The sequence below is a fragment of the Corythoichthys intestinalis genome, chromosome 14 (assembly GCF_030265065.1).
Source record: "Corythoichthys intestinalis isolate RoL2023-P3 chromosome 14, ASM3026506v1, whole genome shotgun sequence".
Classification (NCBI taxonomy): domain Eukaryota; kingdom Metazoa; phylum Chordata; class Actinopteri; order Syngnathiformes; family Syngnathidae; genus Corythoichthys; species Corythoichthys intestinalis.
In genome coordinates, this window is record NC_080408.1 from 41,327,052 (window position 1) to 41,351,010 (window position 23,959).

General features: G+C 39.1%; 2 protein-coding genes across 2 annotated transcripts in view; one reads left to right on the forward strand and one right to left on the reverse strand.

The window, feature by feature from the left end:
• LOC130929689 (semaphorin-6B) overlaps positions 1-13,558 on the forward strand; it is a 101,962-nt gene extending 88,404 nt beyond the window's left edge. The window contains exons 17-18 of the mRNA XM_057857075.1: positions 469-530; positions 6,589-13,558. Of these exons, the coding sequence (XP_057713058.1) occupies positions 469-530; positions 6,589-7,574 (1,048 nt within the window). The 3' untranslated portion in view covers positions 7,575-13,558. The remainder of the gene's footprint in view (positions 1-468; positions 531-6,588) is intronic.
• Positions 13,559-15,452: 1,894 nt separating this feature from the next.
• On the reverse strand, positions 15,453-23,615 carry gpr35b (G-protein coupled receptor 35 b). Its single transcript, XM_057856513.1, is given in 6 exon segments — positions 15,453-15,590; positions 15,592-15,980; positions 17,211-17,236; positions 19,497-19,535; positions 19,537-19,710; positions 23,467-23,615. Coding segments are annotated over 6 exon segments (915 nt in total).
• Between the last annotated feature and the right edge of the window lie 344 nt (positions 23,616-23,959).

Sequence of the window (23,959 nt, forward strand, 5' to 3'; positions counted from 1 at the left end):
ACTCTACTGTATATGATGTATACAATAAGATTGTATGTACTGTATAGGCATGTTTTATTTGTTTGGTTTTACTAAAAAATAATAACAGATTGGGCAAATTCTAACCTTCATTTATCAACAAAATATTGTATAGATTATTTTGTTTTGAAAACTCTTCTGTCACTACATGCTTGGCTGACCGTGACATCTGACCTCCTTGTGGGCAGGGAGCAGAGGAGAAAATCAATACCAGCATCAACAGCATATCCTATTACAGCGAGTGACCTATCAATATGTGGCAAAGCAGTTTCACTGATTACACTCCACAAATGTCCCAATTTAGATCAATTTTGCAAAGCGGCATAATGCGTCATATTATGTTTGTTCGAGGATCCAGTGACCAACGATTACGTGACATATTGGGATTTCTCAACCCTTTTGTGAAATACAAAGACCTGCTTTTATAATGTTATTTATCTGTCATTGTAGGCTCCCATTTAAACAAGATGTAGAGTATGGAAACACCACCTCCCATTTAGGAGACTGTGATGGTATGTGGATGCATCTTGGATGCTTATTTTTTGTGTTTGAAAACTGTTCATTTGTTACGTGACCATGCTTGTAATTAAAAATACTCGGATCTCAATTTATCTCCCTACTGAAGGGATGAGTGCCAAAATGCCATTAACCAATGCAATTGCAATGACTTTTTATATTGTCACTTAGCATTAAACTAGCAGACATTCATAAGACGAAGTGAATGTAATTTGGCTACCTAAATCAAGTATTTAAAAAATTGCTGTTATTAGTATGTAGATACATTGATGTATAATTCGGACTCGATATAAAAAAACAATCATAAAAATCAATAAAACACGTTTGTGCTTAACTCATTGGGAGCCATTGATGGTGATAAACGTCTAATCCATTCAAAGAAACTAGGAGGGCTGACAGCCTATGATTGGTTTGTTCGCTATCAGTCCCCCCCAGTTCAAATGGATTGGACATCTACTTGTGACAAATTAATTTCAATTCACAGCAGATGGATAAAAAGAGCCACGCAATTGGACGTCTGGCATAGTCAATGGAGCTGAAAGAGTTACACCTACACTACTGGCCAAAAGTATTGGCACCCCTGCAATTCTGTCAGATAATGCTCAATTTCTCCCAGAAAGTGATTGCAATTACAAATGCTTTGGAAGTATTATCTTCATTTATTTTGCTTGCATTGAAAAAACACAAAACAGAATGGAGAAACAAATTTAATCATTATCATTTTACACAAAATTCCAAAAACAGGCCGGACAAACGTATTGGCACCCTTTGAAAAGTCATATTATGCTTCTCTAATTTCTGTAATTAACAGCACCTGTGACTTACCCGTGGCACATAACAGGTGACAGGAATAACTAAATTACACTTGCAGCCAGTTAAAATGGATTAAAGTTGACTCAACGTCTGCTCTGTGTCCTTGTGTGTACCACATTGAGCATGGAGAAAAGAAAGAAGGCCAAAGAACTGTCTGTGGACTTGAGAAGCAAAATTGTGAGGAAGCATGGGCAATCTCAAGGACCTAAATGTTCCTGTGTTGGCCCACAAGCCCAGCAACCGTCGCCATGGCAACACCACTCAGTCGTCTATGCACAGTGTCATCAGTAAGTGTAAAGCCCATGGCACTGTGGCTAACTTCCCTTGATGTGGATGTAAAACAAAAATTGACGAGAGATGTCAACGAAAGATTGTGCGGATGGTGGATAAAGAACCTCGACTAACATCCAAACAAGTTCAAGCTGTCCTGCAGTCCGAGGGTACAACAGTGTCAACCCGTAATATCCATCGGCGTCTGAATGAAAAGGGACTTTATGGTAGGATACCCAGGAAGACCCCACTTCTGACCCACAGACATGAAAAAGCCAGGCTGGAGTTTGCCAAAACTTACCTGAGAAAGCCAAAAACGTTTTGGAATAATGTTCTCTGGTCACATGAGACAAAAGTAGAGCTTTTTGGGAAAAGGCAACAACATAGAGTTTACAAGGGAAAAAAACGAGGCCTTCAACGAAAAGAACATGGTCCCCACAGTCAGTTATGGGGTTGCTTTGCTTCCTCTGGCACTGGACTGCATGACCGTGTCCATGGCATAATGAAGTCTGAAGGCTACCAACAAATTTTGCAGAATAAAGTAGGGCTCAGTGTGAGAAAGCTGGGTCTCCCTCAGAGGTCATGGGTCTTCCAGCAGGACAATGACCCAGAACACACTTCAAAAAGCACTAGAAAACGGTTTGAGAGAAAGCACTGAAGACTTTTAAAGTGGCCAGCAATGAGTCCAGACCTGAATCCTGTAGAACACCTGTGGAGAGATCTGAAAATGGCAGTTTGGAGAAGGCACTCTTAAAATCTCAGAGCCCTGATGCAGTTGGCCAAAGAAGAATGGTCTAACATTCCAGCAGAGCATTGTAAAAAACTCATTGAAGATACCGGAAGTGGTTGTTTGCAGTTATTTTGTCTAAAGGTTGTGCTACCAAATATTAGGCTAGGGGTGCCAATAGTTTTGTCCGGCCCATTTTTGGAGTTTTGTGTAAAATGATAGTGAAAAAAAAAACATTCTTTTTTGTGTTTTTTCATTGCAAGCAAAATAAATGAAGATATTAATACCAAAGCATTTGTAATTGCAATCATTTTCTGGGAGAAATTGAGCATTATCTGACAGAATTGCAGGGGTGCCAATACTTTTGGCCAGCAGTATATGTTTTATGATGTAGCTATATGTTGAAATATGTGTTAATAATATTTGCATATTTTTTATTACAGTAATAAATTTTTCACATGAATTGGTGGCTGTAACATTTTTAAAAATATATACATAATGATTTGATGCTTACCTAAAGCACATCCGATGTAGCAACAATTATCATTAAATTAAAAACCACACGCAGTAAGTTAATTCATCTTTTTCCCGAATCTATTACAATGTGTAAAAGAATGAATTGAATGCATAATTTTTTTTACATACTTTATAAAATTCAATCTATTGGCTTGCAACTGTTTACAAAGAGAGCTGCCACATCCAATATGGTGGACGCACTGCAAATCCAAGCAGAGAGCCCTGCTAAAACTAGCGAATGACAGTCTCCGCCTGGTGGCTCAATAACTCATTGCATGCTCTCACCGCTTTTATTTATTTATTATTAAGCGGCGAGAAACTATTCATGACATCCTTTTCTAATTTAAATCATTACATGTACAACATAGCACCACGTATTATACAACGTTTCCTCCATCCATTCAACCCTGACACCCTGATGTTTGTGATGTCTTTGTCAGAGCTGATTGGAGTATCCAGCGGGAATTGTTTTTTTTTTTTTTTTAAATCTGATTTTCGTTGGGTCAGACGTGTCCCACTGTAGCAGTTTAATTACAAAAAAAATGTAAAAGAGATGTAGCTGTCAACGCAAGACTGCATATGGAGTCAATGCACACTACAACAGCATCCAAAGCTATGTTCTCTTTTCAGAATCTGACAGAGGGATTGCATTTGAAATAAGAGACTTTTTTTTTTCTTTTCTTTTCTTTTCTTTTTTAACTTCTGTTGAGGGACTCGCATGTCACTGCAAAAGAACCAGGGCCCAAGAGAAAGAGTCTCTCATCAGCTTTATTCTGGAATTCACTCAGTTGAAACAAGAAACCTTGTCCTCCAAAGGCTTAGGCATTTTCTCTTTTTCATCCATGTGCAATGTCATTAGGTCAAAACTTAAAGGTTTAAAGGAGCTTCTTTCAAGCTTTCAGCACATTCATTTTATTTTAATCTGATACGTGGGTTTCAGTGAAACTGATAGCACAGTGACTCCTGAGCTAGAAACAAGCATTCACTGCAGATGGTGCAGATGGGAGTGATTAGAACTGGGTGGAAACACTGAAGTCATCCGATGTTGTATAGCGAGAATCTGACTAGGCTGCACAATGGAAAGAATGAGGAGTGGAGAGAAAAAAAATTAGTGTGCCGCTTTGGTCAGAGCCCAGCTTAATGACAAGTGCAGGCTTCTCCAAAACTTTCGGGAGCCTGGAGAGCCCCAAGGCCACTCCGGAGAGACGTTATTGTGTTATATACAGTGCATCATCTGTCCTAATGGTTCTGCAGTCAAAACTAAGCACAGTGTGAAGTAGTGGTATTGATTTGTTTTTGGTAAATTAAAGCTCAGCAGCTACAAAATGAGAAGAAAATCTTTCCCTGTGTGTACGATACAGACTTGTATCTTGGCATTATCACCCATCCATTTTCTATTGCTGATGTTGTTTAGTCACAAAGAAAAAAAAGTTATCCTTCAAACAAGAGGGGGCCTTATGCAGGAAGAGTCACCATTTAAGCAAAGGACACATATAGAACTGACAATTAAGTCAGGAGCATTAACATATTTTCAATTAATATAGGGTCCAAAGTTGTCATTGTATAAAGAGTTGTTGACTGGCGACTAGTCCAAAGTGTACGTCACATCTCATAATCCCTATACTGTACTGATAATTATATTTCATTAATCATTTACTTCACTTGTATATCAAATCCTTTCTCCTATTAAACTGAGTTCAAATGCCAGTCATCTGTAACCAGATAAACATCATTTTCTGTTAGTTTCATGAAGAAAATTAGCAGATCATTATTTAAAAACCTTTGGGGAAAAGAGGAACACAAAAATATATGAAAACAAAAGAAAAGACAATGTAAATAAACTAACTTGGTTTATAAAGTATATTATTTCAGGAGAGCCAACAACAAATTGCCAACATCTTAAACATATATTATATTATATTATATTATATTATATTATATTATATTATATTATATTATATTATATTATATTATATTATATTATATTATATTATATTATATTATATTATATTATATATTTAGGGCAGTCAAACGATCAAAATTTTTAATCGAGTTAATCAGAGCTTAAAAATGATTTAATCATAATTAATCGCAATTCAAACCATCTCTAAAATATGCCATATTTTTCTGTAAATTATTGTTGGAATGGAACGATAAGACACAAGACGGACATAAACATTCAACATACTGTACATACCGTAAGTACTGAATTTGTTTATTATAACAATAAATCCACAAGATGGCATTAACATTATTAACATTTTTTCTGTTAAAGGGATCCACGGATAGAAAGACTTGTAGTTCTTAAAAGATAAATTTGAGTACAAATTATAGTAATTTTATATTAAAACCCCTCTTAATGTTTTCGTTTTGATAAAATTTGTAAAATTTTCAGCTAACTAACAGCTTGCCATCGTTGATGTCACCGAGCGGTGACGTCACATCGGGCTCCCTGCCGTTCTTCCACAGTGTCTTTAACTATGTTAGGTAGTGATTAAATTACACCACAAGGTGTCAATGGCGAGTTTTAAATTAGAGATCTAGCCAAGGCAAAGTCTGAGTATTATTTTTTTGAGAGATAGAAATATTATTTTTGTTGTGCTTTCACTAAATGATACTGTAGCGATTTAACTGTTCCGTCCAAATGCGTGGTGGGAAGTTGGGTAACCATGACTGTCATTAGTGGCTGCAAATGGTATACAATATGTTCAGCATTGTGTTCAAATAAGCGTGTTATAAAAAAGATCATCTCTTGCTCCGCCCAAATGCATGATGGGAAGTTGGGCAAGCATGACTGTTAGTAGTGGCTACCAAAGCTTAAGCTAATAAAAGGCGCGGTCCAATGAACGCCTGTGTCCACTCGCATTTCTCTGCCTTTTCGCTCTCAATGTGCTGCAACGGTGTCATTGTAAACTGTTCAAGGCAACGCATTAACGGGTCATTCCATGTATGCGTTAATTGCGTCAAATATTTTGACGTGATTAATAAAAAAACTAATAATAATAATTACCGCCCATTAACACGATAAGTTTGACAGCCCTAATCATATTATATTATATTATATTATATTATATTATATTATATTGTAACACAGAATATAATATTACTATAGTAATATGACCATTATAATGATACCTCTTGCTATCATTTGTAATATTGACGCTTTTTTTACATCATTAAAAAAAGTTTTCTGTTCTTTAGCAATTAATAATAAAAGACAGTTTGGTTTATCAAAACACTGCCGTTTCTCCTGAAATACTCATGTGGAATAGTAAATTGGTTCAATAGCTAATTTTTTATGCTGCCATCTGCCAGCGGTTTTGCGGCAGTAAAATTGCTTGCAATCTTAATATTCACAGTGAAGCAGTGTTTTTGTGCAATTGATAGTTTGGCCATTTTTTATACAGTGATCAAACTCAAATCTATTTAACCTAGGATGGCTGCATCATGTTTCATTCAGTGCCATTGACGGCGATAGACTTACAATCAAATTTGACTGGGAAGGGCTGCAGTTACAACAGTAGGAAGCCGTTGCAACAATAGGAAGGTTGTTTATCTGTTTTCTTAATTTAAGTGTTGTAATATGCCAAAGCGACTCTGTGAACAATTTTAAAACGGTTCATATTTAGATCAGATGTGTTTCATCTATGACCATCAGTTGCAGCCAATAGATTACAGTCTTATACTGTATTATAATAGCTTTCCTAATTAATGTTTCTGCTTTTTAGGTATCCTCCAGCAGAGTCTTCTCATTGAACCAGAGAGTCTGGTCTCCCTCAATCTCCTCGTGGCTTCGGCGGTGTCCGCCTTCACCATCGGGGCGGCGCTCTCGGGCCTCGCCGTCTGTTGGATCATGGCCCACAAGCCCAGCAACCGTCGCCATGGCAACACCACTCAGTCGTCTATCCAGCGGCGTGAAAGAGGCCTATTAAGTAATGCGGGCGGAATGGGAGGCTCTGTACTCAGCGTGACGCGGCAGGGAGGCGGAGAGCGCACCTGCACTCAAGGCGGGGAGACCCTCTTTGTGATGCCCAACGGCTGGGTCAAGTCTGGGGAGCTCGACCCCGGTTTTCTTCCCACCCCTGAGCACACGCCCCAGCAAAAACGAAGAGGCCTGCGGCTCTCTGATTCCAACTCCGGAGGATGGGACACCAGCCAGACCTACTTGGGGGGAGGCTCTGTAGGTCTCGGCTCCCCCTGCCGAATGCCCCCCTCGGTTTACCTGACCACACGACTGTTCCAGCAGGGGGCAGGCGGCCGGCACGGCGGTGAGGGAAGGGGGAGTGACACCCCCCGACAGCACTACGTCTGCTTGAGCAGGCAAGAAAAAGGAGGGAAAGGGACACCCAAAGCCCCCTTAAGGAAGTCGGCGGGTGAATACGTGTACCCCATGACGCCCCAGGATTCGCCTGAGCGTCGAAGGGTGGTCTCGGCGCCCAGCGCGCCAGCTGAATGCAGCGAACCACTTCCTTTGCGGTGGCCGGCCCCAGAAGGCTACATCCTCAGCAGCCACGCCATGGTGCCCGTCCCCTTGCCCCCTCCTTCCATGCCTGCCCCCATCGGTCAAACATACATGTCCCAACAGCACACCCCCGCGCTCACAAGGGCCCTGCTGAGAGGGGCTTTGGAGCGAGGAGAGCTGGGGGAGTTGGTGGACCTCAGCCAGCTGATGAGTAAGAAGAACTGCAATGACAGGACTCAGGCTGGCCAGTGACAATTGAGGAAATAAAGGGCCGCATGGGCACCTTTCCATAGACTTGTCTTAAGCCTCATCCACTCCAACCCTCTCTTGTCTGTGGACCTTTTTTGTGCATTGTCATTCAAGCCCTCTGTCTCAGGCAATCCCCTTTCCCCACCCTTCATTACCCAACTGCAAGCCTCCCAACTGGCTGCTGCGCCTGCCAATCTTTTGCTGGCGAGCACTAATTGGTCAGATGGACGGAGGTTGTTGCTGTGTCTGCATTGCAGAGCTGCCTCGCCTGCCAAACGCTCTCCGCGGCTGCAGACAGAGGGCACAAGAAAGGGAGAAAAGAAGGAAGGAAGGCACTTGGACACTTCGTGCATGCAGGTGAAGCAAATACTGGGATGCTACACAGAAAAATTAAATGGACAAAAGTCTTGGGACACACATCATTGTTCAATCAGTTTGATAAAAGTTGTTCCCTCAATCTTTGACTACCCATTGCACAAATGCATTCATTGCATTGCCCTTGAGTGTGGACTTACCTTACAAAATAATACCTCACCATAATCAAGTTGCAGTTATAGAAAACAATACTAGACAAAAACACAATACAACAGCATCGAACTATGCCATTATTTGGATCAGATAACAATAATTAATCTAATTATGAATGACAAACCCCTAAAAAATTAATTTGATGAAAACCTTCATAAGTTCCCAGCACAGATGTTCATTTTCAAATATATTCATGTGGGCAGACACGCTGTGCGAATTAAACAGGTTTTGCTCTGGTCAAACAATAAAAGGACTGAAAAACACTAGTGGTTATGTTCACCATCCAGCAGGCCCTCCAAGGATGAATTTGAAATCTGATTGCTTAAAGAAACAGTCACATTGCTGATGTCGTTGATGTTACATGGACCTGCATTGTTGATTCTGAAGGGCTTGAGCAAATACACATGTATATTAACATGGCAGCACATCTGATTGGACAGAAAATGTAACATCCACATATGCGCATGTGCTATAAGCAGCACAGTCAAATGAAGGAGGGCAGGAAAGACTAGACTATGACAGACCAGGGTGAGGGTGATATTTTAACTGTCTGTCATTAGCAATGATATACGATCTATCCTGGACATCTATTGGTGTCAATGCCAGCCCAAGAGTTAATATGATTTAATGGCACTAATATTAGAGTTTTGGTTTTAAGCGAAGCTTGACACGACAGACTCTAGCAATGAACAGTTGTCCCAATTCTTTTAGCCATTTTATGTTTTACTAATACGGATGGACCTTTGACTAAATTATACACCTTGATGACTCATCACAAGCCAGAAACTAAAGTTATTGCTGACTGTATAATAGGAAGCCAAAGAAGAAGCTGCATCTGCTTCCTCTTTCGCTGCATTTTTACATTCAAGTCGTGACTGTGGTTATTTAGTGTTCAATGTATACGTGCAACACGACATGTGTGTTAAATGCCTCTGATAGTCCGGGCTCCTTCATAGCGATGCAGGATCATAATTCTTTGGAGAGAGGAGAAGAGGACTGAAATGTCAGCACTATTCCTGCCAGCCGCATGCTCCCAGTAATGATGTTGTCGGCATCTCAGTCGCCCATTTCTCTTTTCATCCCCTCCACTCCATGTTCTACTTAATGACCAATAATTCCACAAGGATGTTTGGAAAGGTTTGCACCAAAACGCTAGACTGAGCAAAACGGCAGACTGGAACAAAGGTGTAATTGATCAAAGTGGGAATGCCCTGTCTTTTTCCACACATTCATTCATGCCACATTACGGAAAACAATCCAGCTCTAATGGGTAAGAATTTCCCTGGAAAGCCCACAGAGGGTCAAGGTCTCACAGTCGTGATGCAGAACAAAGTGACAGTTACACAGGCAGTGATGGAAACTCCAATGCCAAAAGGGGTAATGGAAATGCCCCAAGCAGGCAAATGGAGCCATAAATTCTATACCATCAAAGTGTCGAGTCTCATGAAAGAGTCAGCATTTATATCAGCACAGCATTGAGATGAATGCTGTGCAAAGAGATAAACATGAGATAAGCAAAAGCTGTGTAAAAAAATCCTTTGATAATGCAGCTTTACTTTAGCTCAAATTAATGTGCGCACCAACACTAAGGTTTATTTGCACCTGTACATATAAGGTTCAATAAAAACTTGAAAGCAAATAATAAAATATAATTTCAATATAGCTATGAATGTAAAATTATAACACTAACCCGTTAAGTACGCCAAAGCTGCAATTTACTTGTTAGAAACCCCTCTAAAATTAAGATTTCAACATTTCACCGGTCCCTTAAAGGGAAAGATAACGCGAAGTATAAATGACTTTAATGTGAAAGACGCTTGCTCCAAGTATATAAGTACGTAAACCACAAATTTCTTAGGCCTTTTGATCAAAGAGAAAATGTTTAAGCACCAAAAATGATACCGCTAATGGGTGCAGCCATTTTTATATGTCAGTTATACCCATCCAAATACCAACTGAAAGACTCGCGCACAGATGCACGTGATAATGGGTAATTATTACACCACAAGAGAGGGCGGGAAATGTGCGATACTTACACTTGATTGGTTGAAATAGTACCAGCATTGATCAAATGTCTGCCCCCGTTTATGACGGACTATGTGGGCACTACACTGTATGAAAAAAATAAATAAAGGGAACACTCCATTAGGTTTCTTGTCAAGCGCATGGAGAATATACAGTGGTATGAAAAAGTATCTGAATCTTTTGGAATTTCTCATATTTCAAATCACCATCAAATATGATCTGATCTTTGTCAAAATCACACAGATGTAAAAACAGTGTCTGCTTTAAGTAAAACCACCCAAACATTTATAGGTTTTCATATTTTAATGAGAATAGCATGCAAACAATGACAGAAGGGGGAAAAATAAGCAAGTGACCCCTCTGCCTTTGGAGACTTAAAGAGCAATTGAAACCAATTTTTACCAAACAATTTAAGTCAGGTGCGGTTCAGTCACTAATGAGTGGTTTGAAGTAAGAATTTCAAAAAGGTTAAAAGTAAAATTGTCTTGATGAGAAGCTTTGTCTGATGTGCATCATGGCTCGGTCAAAAGAGCTGTCTGAAGACCTGCGATCATGGATTGTTGATTTGTATAAAGCTGGGAAAGAATACAAAACCATCTCTAAAAGTCTGGATGTTCCTCAATCGACAATCAGACAAGTTGTCTACAAATGGAGAGAGTTTTGCACTATTGCTTCTCTTTCAAGGAGTGGCCGTCCACCAAAGATGACGCCAAGAGTTCAGCACAGAATACTCAGCGAGGTAAAAAAAAAAAAAAAACTAGAGTGTCTGCTAAAGACTTACAGAAATCATTAGCACGGTCCAATATCGTTGTGCACACATCAATGGGAAGACTCCATGGAGGAAGCCACTGCTGTCTCAAAAAAAAATTGTTGCCCGTTTATGTTCGCAAAAAGGCACTTGGACACGCCACAGAAATTTGGGAAAAATATTTTGCGGACTGATGAAACCAAAGTTGATTTGTTTTGGAGTAACACACAACGTCATGTGAAGAGGAAAAATGGAACAGCTCACCAACATCAACACCTCATTCCCAAGGTGACGCATAGTGGAGGGAGGATCATAATTTCGGGCTCTTTTGCTGCTTTAGGGCCTGGACATCTTGCAATCATTAATGGAAGCATGAATTCAAAAGTTTATCAGGGTATTTTGCAGCACACCACAGCACCTAAGGCCGTCTGTCAGACACTTGAAGCTAAAAAGAGGATGGACGGTGCAATAAGACAATGATCCAAAACACAGAAGTAAATCAACTTCAGAATGGTTTCAGAAGAACAAAATACATGTTGTGGAGTGGCCAAGTCAAAGTCCAGACCGGAACTTCATAAAGACAGCAATTCATGCCAGACATCCCAGGAATCTGACTGATCTGGAGCTACAAGAGGCGTCTGGTTGAAGTTATTGCTGCCAAACGGGTGTCCACAAAATATTAAATGTGATCGTTCACTTACTTATATGGCATACTATCCTATATAAAATATGAAAACCTATAAATGTCTGGGTGGTTTTAGTTAAAGCAGACATTGTCTTTTCATCTGTGTGATTTTGACAAAGAGCAGATTAAATTTGATGGGGATTTTATGCAGAAATGTGAGTAATTCCAAAAGGTTCAGGTACTTTTTCATACCACTGTAAAATAGTTAACCCATTGGCTGCCATTGACGGTGGAAGATGAAAGAGTTGCTCTAAAAATGAACTGTTTTTACATTGACCACACAGTAACTTTGGCATATTACCACCTACAGCATCTATCGCCATCAACGGCACTGAACCATAAACATTTGTTTAAACGGATTTAACGTCAATCGCTGACAATGGCAGTGAATGAGTTAACAGTAAATGTGGATTGAGCGTGTAAACTAACCTGAATTAATGACAGTGGCACATTTGACTGTCCAACACATTCCACACATTTCAATCCAGCATTTCTAGGACATAACGTACGGTATCATTACAATCACATAATAGCCGACTTTCCAAGGGGTTTAAAATTAACCTGGAAGGGAAATCCCTGTGGAAAATCTGTCATCTCATCAGGAACGTCTCTAGACATAAACACCACCAAACCACATTTGAATTGTCTGCAGGAAATCTACAAAAACAGAAGGAGTCGGTGGTCACATTTTTTCTTTTTTTGGGTTCGTGGCCGACTTTTATATAATTTTATTTTCAATGTTCTGTGATCTCTGTGTTCCCTTTATTTATTTTCTCTTAACCAGTGTTTTAAGACACATGACAGAAGGAGTGTCAGTAGGCTTTTGATTATACTGCAGTAATTGATTGAAATGGACCTTTCATGTCATCTGTGTGCCAAAATGTTCTCTTTCATACGAGTGCTTTACTGACGCCTGTTTACAGAAGCAAAAAAACTTGTGTTCAAGTGCCATGACGACCATTTTAATCCGCAGTGAACCCACTTTGGATTAAAATCGTATTTATTGCAGTATCGTATGTGGGTTATCTGTATGCCTTTGAACTTACATGCTGAATGTTGTTCTGTTAACATAGGCTTTTACTGTTGATGTGCATCTGCAACGATGCAGGAACAGTGCATAAAGACCATAAAGTACCATAACTGTATTGTCCTGTAAATATGTATAGACATTTTGTCAATGCGCTTTACGATTTTACAAATGTCATGAACATGACACAAATTGGGGATACAAAATGTACTGATGATGTAAATGGACAGAAATGCTGTGAGGGAGTGTATGGCAGATGTCTGAATTATCTTTCATCATGTTTTTTGTTGTTTTTTTTTGTTTTTAATAATCTAATCTAGTAGTTTGCCAATCAACTGCCGCACTGCAGGGGGGAAAGTTTTTATTGGCATTATGCTGTGCAGTAATAGATAAGCACAATGTCTCTATTATTTTTGTTTGTTTTTGCATTCCGGGAACTGTAACATTTGTCGATAATGTAAATAATCACCATATATGTACATGTTTTTTTGTGGGGGGTTGTAAGACAGTTCTTTCCTTAAACAAAGAGGAATTCAAGTGTAAGGGTTTTATTTTTGATCACTTTTTTTCTTCCGTGCCAATGCTGTGAATAAGATGTATGTAAAATATTTACGTAACTTTGGCTGAACGCTGACTTCAGCTCTTTCCTGTTGTTAGAGTAGAGATGCAGGCCTGATCTCAGCCAGAACTGAGCCATTTGCCTGCTTCTTGAGTTTTTGCAGTTGTTGAAAATACTTCTGTGATAATAATCCTTAATCTTTGGAGTACTGCTATTAAATATCACTTACTCCTATATTGCCGTGTGGGGTGCTGAATGCACGCATGTACAACACTTTGATGATCACATTGATGATGACAGATGTCAAATCGTGCGGCTATTTTCATCTTTGTGTTGTGAATTTAAATGAGTTTATCACCAGTAGACGCCCAACAGACGTCCATCGCTTTCAATGGCAGTCAGTAAATTAAACTTCCAACCCACACATCACATACCCAGAATTAGAACTGGGTGAATAATGATATTTTCAAACTGATTATACTGGTCCTTCTCAAAAAATTAGCATATTGTGATAAAGTTCATTATTTTCTGTAATGTACTGATAAACGTTACAGTTTCATATATTTTAGATTCAATACACACAACTGAAGTAGTTCACGCCTTTTATTGTTTTAATATTGATGATTTTGGCAAAAAGTCAAGAAAAAACAAAAATCCCCATCTCAAAAAATTAGCATATCATGAAAAGGTACTCTAAAGAAGCTACTAACCTAATCATCTGAATCATCGAATTAACTCAAAACCCCTGCGAAAGATTCCTGAGGCTTTTAAAAACTCCCAGCCTGGTTCATTACTCAAAACCGCAATCATGGGCAAGACCTCCGACCTGACTGCTGTCCAGAAGGCCATCATTGATGCCCTCAAGCAAGAGGCTAAGACACAGAAATAAATTTCTGAGCGAATAGGCTGTTCCCAGAGTGCTGGTTCAAGGCACCTCAGTGGGAAGTGTATGGGAAGGAAAAAGTATGGCAAGAAACGCTGCACAACCAGAAGAGGTGACCACACCCTGAGAAAGATTGTGGAGAAGGGCCGATTCCAGACCTTGGGGGACTTGCAGAAACAGTGGACTGAGTCTGGAATAGAAACATCCAGAGCCACTGTGCACAGGCGTGTGCTGGAAATGGGCTACAGGTGCCGCATTCCTGAGGTCAAGCCACTTTTGAACCTGAAACAGCGGCAGAAGCGCCTGACCTGGGCTACAGAGAAGCAGCACTGAAGTCCAGTGTCAAGTACCCACAGTCAGTGATGGTCTGGGGTGCCATGTCAGCTGCTGGTGTTTGTCTACTGTGTTTTATCAAGGGCAGGATCAATGCAGCTAGCTATCAGGAGATTTTGGAGCACTTCATGCTTCTATATGCTGAAAAGCTTTATGGAGACCAAGATTTCATTTTTCAGCACGACCTGGCACCTGCTCACAGTGACAAAACTACTGGTAAATGGCTTACTGACCATGGCATTACTGTGCTCAATTGGCCTGCCAACTCTTTTGACCTGAACCCCATAGAGAATCTACGGGATATTGTGAAGAGGAAGTTGAGAGACACCAGTCCCAACACTGTGGATGAGCTTAAGGCTGCTATCGAAGTATCCTGGGCCTTCATAACACCTCAGCAGTGCCACAGGCTGATTGCCTCCATGCCACGCTGCACTGAAGCAGTCATTTCTTCAAAAGGATTCCCGACCAAGTATTGAGTGCATAGCTGATATTATGAAATGAAGGTTGACTTTTTTGTATTAAAAAACACTTTTTTGTATTGGTCGGATGAAATATGCTAATATTTTTAGATCGAGCTTTTTGTTTTTTCTTGACTTTTTTGCCAAAATCATCAATATTAAAACAATAAAAGGCTTGAACTACTTCTGTTGTGTGTAATGAATCTAAAATATATGAAAGTCTAATGTTTGTCAGTACATTCCAGAAAATAATGAACTTTATCACAATATGCTAATTTTTTTAGAAGGACTAGTATAGTAATGGCTGCGATTTGCGAGAATGATTGTATCTTGTCTCAAGGGCAAAAACAAACTTCATTCTGGAGGCATCATATTTTGAGGATTATGCAGTTACTTTTTTCATCACAAGAGGGAGCTAGATGCTCTCTGAGCACATTAGGCCTGGATGCAGTAATATCAAACAGCAGCATCCCTTTGGGCCTGTGCATTGACTGCTAACCTCTTATTTTATAAACCTCTTAAAAAATATATAATATCTGTGTTTATATTAATCACAAAAAAAGGACAATCCAGCAATAAATAAATAAAACCATTTCTATTTCTACTTACTCCACTGACTTAGAAAATATACAATACTACTTTTTCAACAGGAAGTAATAGCTAATTGAATGTAAGAAGCAGTTTGTTGATGAAATTCACTCAGCGACACGTATAAACGCATGAGCAGTGAGGTAAACTGACTTGCAGTTTGCAGATGTAGGATAGAAAATAGTTCACAAGAAAGCTAACAGAGATTGGCATGTAGCTGCCAATGAACACGACCATGTTTGGTGTTACTATGCCAACGGTGCTTCTTTGCAGTGACGGTGACTCGCCAGCTCCCTTTAACATAATAATCTGACTTGAGCAAAATAGGAGAGTCTTTAAGAGAGCGAAGAAGCCAGAAAATACCAGCATGGTGACAAAGTTGATATGACAGGGGTAATCTTTACATCGTTCAAAGCACGTCCATAGAGGATAATTCTCCTTTTAGAATACAGTGGCCATTATCACTAGATAGCCCCAAATGAGTAAACAAACAGCCAACCCCATCTTTTTCTTCCTCCTCCATGACCTCACCTGCAATGGGAACCTTACAGCGATGTAGCGGATAACACTGATGGCTGTAGAGCAAGGGCGTAGGTTTGGTCTCAACATTGGTAGGGACGATATAACAGCATACCAGTCTTGTCACAGATTACTTGAAAAAGTAATTTAATTACCGATTACTGATTACGCCTCAAAAAAGTAATCTAGTTACTTTACTGGTTACTTCATCAAAGTAACTGAGTTACTTTAAAAGTAATCTATCAGTTACTTTTTACCCATTGTTCTCCCTTTGCTGCCTCAACATAAGAATGACAACAGAAAAATGTCATCACATGTAATTGACTTTCCGATGATTGAATTTAAAGGGGAATATCAGAATTTCGCGCTAGCTTAGCCACTCAGGAGCCCTGAAACTAACAAATATCTGACAAACTGCTTGGAATTTGTTGAAATCAACTCCACGGACCAACTAAACCCCGCTAACTCTAAGATCAAGCCTCATGTCAAAACTTCTGAATTTCGGGTTATGGTTAACAGCATATCAGTGCCAATGTAAAACAATGCAAACTGACGGCACAATAATCAACAACACATAAGTGGATTGTACAGTGCAATAAACACAAACGTGGTGGCGGGCGCGTGCAGCCGTGCACATTAACAACCCGGAAGTACTCCTCTCAACACACACGCGGTCAATTTGGCCACAAAACGTGGCGGCAACTAAGCACTTTACACTCAATCAGACTTACAACACATCCCACAGATGCTAAACAAACACATCACCTCACGGCATAAATGTTGAACACGCATATGATGTAAACAAAGCTTGCCAACTTGGAGCGATGACTGCCCGTCGTTGCTACGGCAAAGCTACGAAACGGCTGCGCATGTAGGGGGTCCAACCTTTTGCTGATACTCTCCAAAATGAAGGAAAAATACTCACCTTCATTCATGGATATCCACAGATCAACATTCCCTCGCAACGTCTCAACACTCGGCGCAAATGCCCACCCGCCTCAGTCCCACAACACGTGACGCAAGACCAAAACAGGAAATAGCTAAGAGGTTGTCATGGAAACACGTACCGGGAACCTTTTATTTTAGCATTTTCTATTCAAAATGCTCTACGTACATGACTACAATATTCTTCATTCTACATACGTTATGAGGCAATGATAAAATAGTGATGCAGAGACACTAAGGAAACTAACTTTAATCAGATTACTGGTGTAGAAAAATGAACGCGTTAGATTACTCGTTACTGTAAAAAGTAATCAGATTACAGTAACGCGTTACTAACTAACGCGTTACTGACAAAACTGAGCATAACCTGTATGTACACTTTTTGCTGGGGACGGGACATTAATAAGACCAAACAGATCGGGTGAATGGGGGTCAGGGCTATATTTCTCACTAATATTAACCTAATTAATAATCAATGCAAAATACATCTGTATTGATTTATACTAACTTTCATATGTATTGGTTCAAGTGATACACTGATTCATTCAAATCTTTGTTTTCAAAAACTACTAAAGAATCAGTTTGAAAATTTCCAGAATAAATGTCTGAATTAAATTAGCAAATTTATTTTTCAATTTTAATTTAGATTTGAACATAACTCAAATTATATTAAAAATACACAATAAATACAAACTTTTTAACAATCTCTTAACTATCCAGGAATGAAAAAAAAATAAACATTTGTCTTGAGATCACTCAACATTGTTGAAAAATTAATATAACATACATATAATATATAAATATATAAATTAAATATAATATAATTGAAAAAAAAAATCTTAATCCAGGAATAACAAAAATAAACAAAAATTCAGCCTTCCTTCAGGTAAAACACTACTGCTTTTGTCCACAAACACAGCCAAACTCAACAAAAAATTAAAGCTCTTTTGGGCGGGTTTAGAACCACATAAATAAAATAAAAATGAAAATTGAGGAGAAAGGGATAAACCTTGGGTCACTACATTACTCACAGTTAAATTAACGTTAACAGTAGAAAATACATTCAGGAGGACACTTCTCTCTAAGCAGCTCCCAACTCAAGTTTTGCAGGTTAGCAAATTCACACAGTTTAATGTTATGCTAATGCTGATAAGGGTCGGACTTTCAGTAGCAAAATTAGTGTTTTTTTCCCCCACCTCCACAACATTAAGGTCTTTTTACATGAATTACAGTGGCTGCAACTGCTGCTGGCAGAAAAGAAAACCTTCTAATATCCCTCCTTTTCGAAGGGAGCGGAGGAGGCGGCATGGGGCTGTGAGTGCGTGTGTGTGTGTTTCGGGGTCAAGTCATCAGCCAATCAAACAAGCATTTGAGGGGAAAAATGGACTGGCACATTCCGCAAGTTAAAAGGGGTAAATGTAAGTCTAAACATAAGAAAAATAATTCACTTAATAATGGTGGGATCAATTGTATCCCTACATTATAAAGGGAGACAATCTTAGATTCCCTATATACAGTGCCCTCCATAATTATTGACACCCCTGGTTAATGTGTTTTTTAGCTTCTAATATTTTTTTTATTCAAATAATATGGACCTTAATAGAAAAAAAGAGAAAAATCCAACCTTCAATACAAGTGCATTTATTCAGTGGGGGGAAAAATCCCACATAAAGAAATAATTATTTGACATCAAATAATGTGTGTCACAATTATTAGCACCCATGGTGTTAATACTTTGTACAACCCCCTTTTGCCAACAAAACAAGGTCTGGGGACTGAGATGGCCATGGGAGGAGCTTGATTTTGTGTCTGGTGAACCATTTCTGTGTAGATTTGGCCATATGTTTAGGGTCATTGTCCCAGGCTTCAACTGGGACCGTGTGCTTTGGTCAGATGAGACCAAGATTGAGCTTTTTGGAACCAAACACTCTAAGTGGGTCTGGCGTGCCACGAAAGATGCGCATGCTGAAAAGCACCTCATACCCACTGTGAAGTATGAGGGTGGGTCAGGCATGCTGTGGGGCTGTTTCGCTTCCAAAGGCCCTGGGAACCTTGTTAGGGTGCATGGGATCATGAATGCTTTAAAATACCAGGACATTTTAAATCAAAATCTGTTGCCCTCTGCCCGAAAGCTGAAGATGGGTCGTCACTGGGTCTTTCAGCAAGACAATGACCCTAAACATATGGCCAAATCTACACAGAAATGGTTCACCAGACACAAAATCAAGCTCCTCCCATGGCCATCTCAGTCCCCAGACCTTGTTTTGTTGGCAAAAGGGGGTTGTACAAAGTATTAACACCAGGGGTGCTAATAATTGTGACACACATTATTTGATGTCAAATAATTATTTCTTTATGTGGGATTTTTTTCCCCACTGAATAAATGCACTTGTATTGAAGGTTGGATTTGTCTCTTTTTTTCCATTAAGGTCCCATATTATTTAAATAAAAAAATGTATATATTAGAAGCTAAAAAACACATCTTAACCAGGGGTGCCAATAATTATGGAGGCCGCTGTAACTCAAGTCATTATATAATGTAAATAAGGTTGCTTAAAAGTTGGTGGGGACAATTTGAGCATCCTGAAAAGTTTGTAGTGTTATGTCCCTACCGTCCCTATGCAAACATTTTGATGTAATGGGTATAAATAAGAAAGGTACACAATAGTCTTCTCCAAGCAGAAGAAAGATTGGTAAATCCTAAAAGGAATGCCCAAGATCAGGGCAGAATCCGCTAAAACCAGGTTGAAAATATAGATGTGAGTGTCTGTCCAGGTCGTCTGTCACATGAAAGCTCGCATGGCTGTGACATTCACTAGCAACCCCAGAAGAAACACAGGGCTTTAAGCCGAGCCCAGAGGAATGTCCACCTTACAGCTACAATTAGTGCTGCTGCAAGCGCTTGTCTGTAAAACAGTGGTGAAAATACTGTAAGGGGAATGGAAGTGAATGTACGACAAAAACATTGTCAATATACTTGAGTAGATGAATCAATTGTGATTAATTTGATCAGCAATGCACTTCATAAAACACGTGTTGCATAACTTATGTGTTGACCTTCAGACTCTACAGATACAAATGCATAAATTAGTCCAAAGAGAGCTATTGTTACCAGTTTTGATATCTTGATTGATTGTATCTTGGGCCTTTCTGTGTAGCAGCAGTGACCTGTAGGATCCTATAGACAAGTTTCCGGGGTACTTCCACTTTACTTCCTTATGTCTGCAAGCAACTTCTGTTTTAGAATTTCTCCATCCAAAACAACAGCGGAGCTAAAGTAACATTACTCATCAAAATCCCTTAAAAAAGACAATTTGGAAATATCGCATCCATCTGTCATCATCACGACAGGGGAGGGCAACATGTCCATGAAGGCAGATGTGGAACCATGCTGGTGCCACCACAAAGACCGTGTTTTTGTTGCCAGGTTGCCACTGTGTTATGGAAGGTACGTTCTTCCTATCCCTGCATTTTCATGTGTCCGGTGCTTAAAAAATACTAAAGCTAAAATCTTGCGCATGAAACAACTTGTTGCCTTTCATATTGTTATTACGATGATGATTGTAATTATGATGATCTTTAATATTATTTACTGTCGCTACCATATCTGCTGCTAGCCTGTTGCTATGCAGTACGTGTAGATGGCACAATTATGCCAACCTATAAATCGAAGTGTGACAAGTTTTTTGTTCGTTTGTTTACAGGTGGAAAACACTGTTAGGCAAGGGAAGATAGTTGATGTGCCTCATTGCAACGTTTACTGTATGTTGATGGAGTTATATTGAGACTACGTTGTTCTACCCGGGGGCGGCCGAGAGGCAGGGGCTGGAGGCCGTGGCTCGCCTCGCGGCGGACTGTCAGCTTGATCCCGAGATCCAACGAGCTTTTTAACTGCAGCAACTGTTAGATACGCTATTGGAGCTGGAATTACCGAGGACAGCGAGAGAAAGCCTGTCTGGAGGCCTCAATGTCGAGTGAAAGTTTGGCAAGGCTCAGGAGCTCTGCTGTCTGATATCACAATCTCGTATGCTATTTTTCCAATAATTTTATAAATTGTGATTTATTGACCTGTTTTGCACATGCACAAATCATTTTAAATAAAACAAGAAATGGAATCATGTTGTCCAAATGTTTTATTGCGATCAATATCTGCAATAAAAAAGAATGACACACTATTTTTTATTTATATGTACATACCTTGTAGTATTTCCTTGTAACAACAAAATCCGTGTCAGCCCTTCTGCATTCGGCAAATGTAATATAATTTGTAATTTCACCTCATTTTGGTTACTCAAGTGGCCGGCGTATCAATCAATACCTCACGCCAACACAGGCTGACAGGTTGTTATAATTTTGTCCATGAATGATCAACCAAGTGATAAGAACAATCATACAATCTCATCTACGTCGTGGTGAATCCATTTTTGGCGATTCCTAGGTTCCTCTGGCTTGATTTTGCAGTTTTAACTTTGTCAACACACTGCTAACTTCAACTGCAACTCATGATGTTTTCTCTAAACCGGAATTTCGGAGCAGAAATTTTTACCAAGAAACAGTGATGCATCTTTTTTTTTTCTTTTTTTTTGTTAAACACAAACATTAACTACTCAAATATAAGGTTATGATTAGGTAACATTCTCAAAATATTGAAAATACGTATCATACAATGTGTCAAACAACACTGCTTAACCCTTTATGGGCCAAGTGAATTTTTCAAATTTTTGGTAAAAAAAAAAAAAAAAAAAAACTTGTCCTGATAAAGACCTGGCATCCACATACATGGACATCAAATTTTAAGTCGTGTAGGTTATACTTTTATGTAGACTTTTTATTACGATCATATGTTTTTAAAAAATATATATCTTTAAAACAAATACACTCTAGTAGTTGTGGCCCCCTTATAACACTCTAAAGCTGATCTATTTATTTAAATTTCATGGTATTTAATTAAATGCCGCTCATTGACAAGGACAAACGTTCAATTCATTTAAACCGTGAGTGGACTAAAAGTGATCATTTTCTCCCAGACTCACCAAGTCAAAAGGTTAGGTTATTTTATTTGTATCAAATCAAGTGTCAAAGTTTGGGGGTATACAGTTTTTGAATAGATTGCCTAAAACAGTACTGTTATGTAAAAATGTCTGTGAACAGTAATTTCATCTCTTTCCTGGAAATACAGATTTTTTTTTTTTTTTACACTTTTACAAATTATAAAAGTGAAACTTAGAAAATGTCCATCAAAGTCATATTTTCAGAACAGGATATGTTGGTAACTTGCGACTGAAAGCGAAAGTAACAACTCTTTTAAAAAAGTACCTATAAGGCCATCTATTCTCAAAAGCAAGATTGTAAGAACAGGGTCAGCATTTTTTCTTTTTGCAGGAAATGGAAAAAAACAATTCATGAACTCAGAATGAATATTTTCCTTTGCAAGTGTATGTCAGTGTGTCAACACACATTGGAAAAACCCATTTACCCCTAAAGCAAGCATCACTTCTTATTATAGTTCAGTCACTGACAGGATGATTTTTGACTGCCAAGCAAAAATATTGTTGTTCTATATTCATGTACTCATAACAAAAAATATGGAAGACAGGACATTGCATTGTGGATGCTTACTTGTATTTTGTTACTCAAGTAAGAAGACAGGGAAATACTAAACCTGCGTTCATGCTATGAATTGAATATCAGGAAAAGCTTTTTGAGAGGCAGTAGCTCATCTATAAAAACATTGCTGTAGACATGAATACTTTAAGAAAGTGTATTGCGGGTCAAATATATAGACGATATCTGAAAGAAAGGACACTTCTGAAAAAAATTGTAAAATATGTATAGGGCGGAAAACACAGTCAAGGCTGAGAAATCAGTTTCTGCTCTTGCACCCCTCTTTAAAATAAACTGCTGTATTTTAAGCCAAAGCAACTGTTGTACTTGATAGAACAATAGGTCTATATGCTGCCATAGCAGTTTCATGGCGCATTAAGCCCCCAAACTGTTTGTAATTCGTCCGTTTTACCCTGGAAACCCCCGTTTACAGACGTCGCGCAACCGCTTTTGTTTCAACCCAGCCCTAAAACGAAAGTAATTAATTCTATTTATTATTCAAAATGTCTGTCATTTATAGCTTAGAATCCTTAATTGATGTCTACTTTTTTGTTTTAAAAAAAAAACGACTTTAAAAAAGCATTCACTCGCATATTGTAAACTTTTAAACAAATGACGTCACAATTAAAAAAATGGCATCTGTAAAAAAGTTGTGAATATCTACCTCATAACTATCGCTTAATTGTTTTTTGTTCTTTTTTTACTGTCGCATTTTCTCCGATATGTTAGATGATAAGTAATCCATTCAAACAAGGAAAAATTTGAAAAAAAAAAACATTCAAAAGAGTAAATCTTCCATCTTCTCATCTCCAAAAGCTCCAATACGTCCAGAACTCTGCCGCCCGCCTCCTCACCCACACCCGCTCCAGAGAGCACATCACCCCCATCCTCCAACAGCTTCACTGGCTTCCAGTCTCATACCGGATTCAGTAAAAACTCCTCCTCCCCACCTACAAGTCCCTCCATAACCTGGCCCCTTCCTACCTCACTGACCTTCTACAACAGCACTGTCCCTCCCGCCGCCTAGGTTCTGCCGACTCTAATCTCCTCACACCCATCACTCGCACTAAGCTCCGAACCTTGGAGGACCGAGCCTTCGCTGCTGCTGCTCCCTCACTCTGGAACTCACTCCCAAAACCCATCAGGAACTCGGACTCATTACAAAACTTCAAATCACTCCTAAAAACCCACCTGTTCAAACTAGCTTTTCCCACCTCTTAATTCTTAATTCTGTCTTTGTGTTATGTTATGTAAAGCGTCTTTGAGTGTCCAAAAAAGCGCTATATTCAGTGCCTTGCAAAAGTATTCGGCCCCCTTGAATCTTGCAACCTTTCGCCACATTTCAGGCTTCAAACATAAAGATATGAAATTTAATTTTTTTGCCAAGAATCAACAACAAGTGGGACACAATCGTGAAGTGGAACAACATTTATTGGATAATTTAAACTTTTTTAACAAATAAAAAACTGAAAAGTGGGGCGTGCAA